The sequence below is a fragment of the Austrofundulus limnaeus genome, unplaced genomic scaffold (assembly GCF_001266775.1).
Source record: "Austrofundulus limnaeus strain Quisiro unplaced genomic scaffold, Austrofundulus_limnaeus-1.0 Scaffold2, whole genome shotgun sequence".
Lineage (NCBI taxonomy): Eukaryota > Metazoa > Chordata > Actinopteri > Cyprinodontiformes > Rivulidae > Austrofundulus > Austrofundulus limnaeus.
In genome coordinates this window covers 9448817-9455395 of record NW_013952404.1, presented here as the reverse complement: position 1 = coordinate 9455395, position 6579 = coordinate 9448817, and the positions used below count along the sequence as shown (strand labels likewise).

Sequence of the window (6579 nt, the reverse complement as noted above, 5' to 3'; positions counted from 1 at the left end):
ACCCTGAAGATTAATCTTGGACAATATCTGATGATCGACTCTTTTAAATGAAACCAGAGAGCGTTGACAGAGAGAAGGTAGAAATGACTCAGCCTGCAACTGAAAATATGGATGGAGGACGAGGACCTCAGTTTAGCTCAGTTTAGCACCGAGCTAATACATATAAGGCAATATATAGCGTTGGCGCTTGCGCAAAAGCTAACAGGCTAAGCTGAGGTTCTTCTTCCATGAAGCAGCTCTGTTGTCCTCCATCCATATTTTCAGTTACAGGCTGAGTCATTTCTACCTTCTCTCTGTCAACGCTCTCTGGTTTCATTTAAAAGAGTCGATCATCAGATATTGTCCAAGATTAACCTTCAGGGTAAAGCTCGCTCACACCGAGGACCTATCCACGTCATCATTTACCCAGAATGCTTTGTGTAAATAAAATGTCTCTGTTTGTGTTGACTAAAAGCCAAATGGAAGCTCTTTACATGATTAAAACAAACAACTGTAAAGACTCACATTTATTCCATAGTTCAGTTCAATGTTCAGTGGGAGGAAGTTGGAAAACTAGTGAATACCCCTTAAAGGTTCAGGGACAACAAGCACAGAAAACTACAAAGAAGTCATATTTTTAATGTTTAGCTTCATCAAATCAAAGCTCTGTCTATTAGAACCTCTGTTTGGCTTAAAGATGTAAAACTCATTTAAAGAAATCTTCTCCTTCAGAGTTATCCCTTGCTGTCCCTGTAGCCAACTCGCTCACCTTCCTTTTCACTCTGCTGACTGGGAAGCTACTGGGAGAAGAATTTGGAGGCAAACGTGAGCCGCTCATTTCCTTTTCTCTGAGTAATGTTTAAGTATTATATTTCTTTCAAAGTACTTTACAAACAATCCTATTCTTTCTTTCACTCTGCAGAGGCTGTAGCCGGGATGTTCCTCACCATGGCTGGCATCACTCTGTGCATTATTAGCTCCCTGAATGACGGCGACACGCAGAAACGGAACACGACCCACCCTGAGCTCTAARGGAGATGGAGATCAGAGCTAATTTTCTGGTTCTGTTAAGGGAGTTGTCAGCYGGGAGTTAAATGAGACCAAAGCTGCAGCAGGATCACGACGGGAGGGGGACTGGTTAGATTTAAGCAGAGCAGCGATAAGACGGGGAGAATGGAGTTAACTGGAGCATCAATAGGCCTGTGTAGGAACAAGTTGTTAAAGCGAGTTCATCGAGGGTTCAGTCCAAAGCTAGAGTGGATTTATGGCGCTCACTAAAGAAGAAAATCAGTGGTTTGCTCTTACTGAGRGCTCTGTTGCTGTATGTGACCGGAATCTGCAAAGATGCCATAGAGACATCAAGCTTTTAAATCCTTCTTTTTGACATTTAAATCATTCAGTTGGTGTCTACATAAAGTGGAACTGCAATGATTTTGGTTTGAATTCCTCTTTATTCCAACTTAACCAGTCCCCATTTCATCCCATTTTCTGAGGTGTGTCTCAGATCAACTCATTTTGATGCTGTTCCATTAAATCCAAACAAGGCGCTTCCAGACCGGTTCATTCCAGTTTGATAGTGACAGGTTACAGCTATCTAGCCGTGCAGAAACCTTTATTTACAAATTATTTAAAATATGTCAACAAGACTTGTCCATGCAGCCTTACATATTGGAACCAGAGTCTGACCCAGAACCAGAGAATGAAAACGACCAAACTGTAGTTGTTAAGTTCGGACCTTAGTTGGCAATTCTGTTGCAAATACTGTGACACAATAGTGCAGAAAACATAGAAAATAGAGAAAACTGAATATATCTACGCAACTTCAGGAGAGACTAAACTTTTCGGCACGCTTAGAGACTCAAAAACACAGCAGCTAAAAATGTGGATTTTGCCTGACATGTCCCCTTTAAAGCAGGAGGCGTTGAAATGGACCAATCACACGCCGCCTCCTCAGTTTACAAATACATTGGCKCAGTCCCAATGCTCAGTGCGCACCCTTCGCCCCTCTGAAGTGTGGATTCAGTCTTAAGTGCACATAAGTGTTCGAGTGCGCAGGTTACAAGCGTGCAAAACAATTGAGAATTAGGACAGTACAGATTACGTCATCGACTTGCACTTCTGCGTCGTAACTGTGACATCCAACATGGCGGGACCGGTCACTTGTTTTGGCATTTGTATCGCTAAAAATGATAGAACTACTAAAAGCAATCGTTTTTAGGAGAAGAAAGCTCAGGAAGCGAAGGAGGCTTATACATCAGAGTATGAGAACTAACTTCTAAAATTTCTTCTTCTTTTGTATTTATTGGTGGTTGGCAGACTAATATAAGTGCATTACTGCCACCACTAAACTGGAAGGTGCTCAGTGGACATTGCCAGATTTCCACCTTTTAATTCAAAACGTCACACACAGCGATGAATCGTGGGTAATACACTTCGCCGAAGTCCGTAAAAATGCGGACTTTACGTAAAGGCAGAAATAGTACCCAAAATGGGCGGGGCAAAGGGCAGGTGTGGGACGCACTTRGCACTCAAACCCTTCAACATGAACGCACATTTGAAGTGGACAAGGGTGGGAGTATAGTATCTGTGTCCATTTTAAAAATGAAAAATAGAACATACAGGCAGCTAATGTAAATTTTCAATTCCACCCCTTCTTATGTTGTCTTGTAWAGGACTCTTTGCTGATTTATATTTTAATATGATTTAATACCTAAATCACTGGATGCGCTGTATATATCTATAAACACATGGCACATGTATAGTAATATATATTTTTATTGTTGCAGTATTTCATTCATTCCAGACACCGTACAAAAGTCTAGTTCTGTTCAGCTCATGTTCTTTATATTCTAGTTATAAACTATTGGACAACTTATTTGTTATCTTCCATACTATACATTTATTCAAACTGCACAGAACTAACGTGTTTATAAAATGTTTTTAAAGTACATAAATGGAACAAATTGCAGCATTGAACATATATACAGTGTCAGCATCCAAACAGGATTAACACAATTTTACTGATGTTGGTTATATTAAACATCACTTATAGAAAATGTTACATCTGAAAGGTTTRGGGGAGTTATGTCACCTTTCTAACAGTTTCTAGTAAAGGGGAAAAAATGTTGCTTTGCTGTTTACCACAGTTAAAGTACTACCAGTACAAATAAACGTTTGTGGGAGCAGTAAACAGTCAGTAATGAGCAGTGCTGCTGTTAAGAGGCTGTGACACCCTCCTGATGATGGTTCTGTTCTGTTTTAACTGATGAGGTGTTCTGCAGGCTCTCCTGTCAGCAAAACAATACATGAATATAGTCAGTCTCAGATCACTGATCTCAGATATAATGATGTCAGTAAATTAAAAAATGCATTTGTAAACTTGCCTGTCGTTCCCTGATCTTTCTCTGGGAGAGGGATGATGAAGACCTTGACTTTGGAGATGTCTGTTTCAGCTCAGCATCCTGTTACGACAAAAAAAAAAAAAAAATTAGATGGATGTATTTCTGTTCACAAACTCATTATAAACAGGTTACCAGCATGCTGCTTGGGTGTGTGTGGGTGAATGTACCATTATTTCAGCTGTGATTTCCTCTTTCAACTCTGATTCCTTTCAGAAAGAAAACAATTTGTACATTAAATGTGACAATACAGTATATGTATGTGTGTGTGTGTACACTATATATATTACCTTCATTGCATTGTGCTTCTGTGAAAGTTCTTTGTTGTGCTCACTTTTTATAACTTCTGTAGGTGTCTAGACGAAAGCCAAAAAAAGAAAAAGATTTGATGTTAGGTTTTCATAAATCATCTGCTTGGTGTTTATTGAATAAACTAAATACTGACCATGCAGGAGGGAAAACATCCTGGTCAACATTTTGCACAATCACTACAATAGCTGTTTTAATTTTTTGGTTCTTTTAATAATGAATGTATAAAATGCAGCTGACTATCAGCTAAACAATCGTTTTTATGGCAACTGAACTATAGAACACAAAACGCAACCAAATACAGAAGATCTTGGATGGATTTTTTTTTAAAGTAATGCATATCAGCCACTGCCAAAATGTCAAAGTAAGATCATCTCTTGATGAGCAGAGATAGAGTAGTAGCCGTTTTGGTCAAACCCTACAAATGATGCATGCGAATTGATGCAAAATTTGTTGCCTGAAGCTTAAAGTATATGTTATGAATCAATCTCAGCTACTACCACACCAAATTATGTCTCAGTATGTTACGAGTGGCTGTTTGCTAATGTGAACAAAGCTGCAGCAGCCAACTTGATGTGTGTTGATTCTAAAAGTTAGTTGTGGATGTACGTCCAGTGATACTTTCTGTATGTTTTGATAGTTCTAGGTGGGTGATAATTAAAAATTTCAAATTTGCTTCATTAATTGAGTAAATATTCTACTTAGTGACCAACGTAGATTGAAATCTACCTACCTGCAGACTGCTGTGCAGAACATCCTCTGTGGTATTTAACTCCTCGTTCTCCACTATTTCTGCAACTCTCTTTACACAAGAGCAGAAAAATAAACCTAAACTGAGCCAAGCTCTTATTAACAGATTCCATATCGTACTGTACGTGTTTAAAAACAGAAGCTAACCTGATCAACTGGAAGCTCTGTAGCTGTGTTTTCATCCTCCTGCACCTCCTCAGCACCTTGTACCTCCTCTCTCCTTGTTTTTGCTGCCCCTCTGAATTTACTTGGCTTTACTGTCAAACAATAGATAGGAAGATGTTTAATTAAGCCCAGCTTAAAGATGCAAGGAGTTAGGTGATGTTGGATTTGTCTAGGCTCCTTACTGGATCCATCAGAGGGCGGTGGTTTCGTTCCGTTTGTGCGAATCTTCGCCGGCCTGGAGGAGAACGCAGACGCCTCGTCTGCTGCGTCTCTCCTGCCCGTCTGCTGCGAGGCCTGCAGAACTGCAGCTTCATCCCCCGTCGACTTCACCCTGCGACCATCTGACTGAAATCATGGCTTACAGCTGTTTTAATTATTACTCAGCTGTATGAAATGTCAGGTGGCCTCAGCAATCATGTACGGATGTTAAAAAGGACTGTTTTTTTGTTTTTGTTACCTCCGGGGAGATGAGAAGAGCCGAGTCACTGTACTGGTCTTCTGGACCGCTTCCTGCTTTCCTGTTCTAAAAAAAAAAACAAAAAACAAAACAACCTGATTTTTATTTTTTCACTTGTTCAGAAAGTTGTTAATCAGACCAGGCATGCAGCAAATAAAAGACTAAATGAAAGGCTGTTTTTAAGACTTGAAAATAGGACAAAGGAGGATGTTTACCTCAGCTCTTCTCAGAAGTCTTCTTTTTTCAGGGTACGGTCTGGAAAATAAACTATTTTAATCTTTTTTTTTTCATCCTTTAATGTCTCAGAAAATATTTTGCAGAATGAAGCCCCAGAGACAAACATTTTTGCACCTACAGAGGGTCGTGCTTGACAATACCTCTCTGTAGCTTTTGAATCCAGCAGCTCCACATAAGGAAGTTTCTTGAACCTTTCGGTTCCCACAGCAACGTAGCATCGCCCCGTCTCCAGCTCCCCGGCTGAAGACACGGTGACTCCTTCCAAAGAGCACAGTCTGAGACGAGAGACAAACAAGTAGAATACTTTTCATCTCTCTGTTGGCGTCGTGCAGAGGACCGCGGGGAGATGTGACAGCTGACCTGCGCACGGCTCCGGTCCGTAAGCTGACCTTCTCTGTGATCAGACTCAGGACCTGCTCCAGGTCCTGCTGCATGCTCCGAGGGAGGATGAACCGGAACGGGGGACTCAGGAGATCTCCGTTACGAACAACGCTGCACAGAGATTAGAGGAGAGGTGTTGAGAAGTCTATATATAAAGTAAAGGTAGCTTTGCTCGAGAGGATTTGTACCACCRGCTGCTTTTTCATGAGAAACGATGGAGACCTTTGGGTCAAGCCTTAAAAATATTGTTATGCGCAATCTTATGCAATACTGCAAGATGGCACGCTCAGAGTACGTGTTGTGGAGGACTCAGCTGCCACCGTGTTGTGTTGGTAAATCTACTGCAGATGCACTTCCAATTACTACTTCCTGAAACTTTTAATAAAATCTATCCAGTAGCTCATGGTAGTGTTGTAGTACTCAAGAACACTTTTTGATGGTCTTGGTCTCGTCTCGGACATTGAGAACTCAGAATTCTGTTTCAAGACCAGTCAAGACCACAACTGTGGAAATATCGCTAAATAGCCAGATTATTGTCCAATTTATTTGTTAAAGGGGCAATATCATGTAAAAATCAACTTTTTTGAGTTTTATATAAAAACATGCCCAAAGCCTTGCTTTGACTCATTCATGCATGTTTGAGAAATCCTGCAGTGTTTTTAGGCAGACATGCTGAGGAGCAAAACGACAGGTGGGGACAACGCCCCTGGGACGTGTCTTTAAGCCGAGCCCCCCCATCACTCCTGCAGGTTCTTGGCAGCAACAAAGCATACGAGTGAACCTGAAACTGTCTGCTGAGCTCCTAACACTACTTCTCACTCTTTTCAGATTCAAAATACCTTTGAGGAAATGTATTTTCAGATGCCAAATAAACTGCATCAATGCACCCCCCCCCCCCCCCCC

The 6579-nt window shown here is 40.9% G+C and overlaps 2 protein-coding genes across 4 annotated transcripts in view; one reads left to right on the top strand and one right to left on the bottom strand.

Moving 5' to 3' along the window:
* The window catches only part of tmem234 (transmembrane protein 234), a 3472-nt gene extending 893 nt beyond the window's left edge, over window positions 1–2579 (top strand). The window contains exons 4-5 of the mRNA XM_014015269.1: window positions 712–804; window positions 902–2579. Coding sequence (XP_013870723.1) covers window positions 712–804; window positions 902–1011 — 203 coding nt within the window. The 3' untranslated portion in view covers window positions 1012–2579. The remainder of the gene's footprint in view (window positions 1–711; window positions 805–901) is intronic.
* A 157-nt stretch (window positions 2580–2736) lies between these two features.
* Window positions 2737–6579, bottom strand: part of dcdc2b (doublecortin domain containing 2B) — an 8412-nt gene continuing 4569 nt past the window's right edge. For all 3 annotated transcript variants that reach the window (XM_014015222.1, XM_014015239.1, XM_014015228.1), the window contains 11 exons: window positions 5656–5787; window positions 5436–5570; window positions 5274–5313; window positions 5059–5124; window positions 4784–4946; window positions 4584–4693; window positions 4420–4488; window positions 3668–3733; window positions 3548–3586; window positions 3363–3440; window positions 2737–3266 (listed from right to left, as the gene is read on the bottom strand). In XM_014015222.1, the coding sequence (XP_013870676.1) occupies window positions 3195–3266; window positions 3363–3440; window positions 3548–3586; window positions 3668–3733; window positions 4420–4488; window positions 4584–4693; window positions 4784–4946; window positions 5059–5124; window positions 5274–5313; window positions 5436–5570; window positions 5656–5787 (970 nt within the window). In that variant the 3' untranslated portion in view covers window positions 2737–3194. The remainder of the gene's footprint in view (window positions 3267–3362; window positions 3441–3547; window positions 3587–3667; window positions 3734–4419; window positions 4489–4583; window positions 4694–4783; window positions 4947–5058; window positions 5125–5273; window positions 5314–5435; window positions 5571–5655; window positions 5788–6579) is intronic.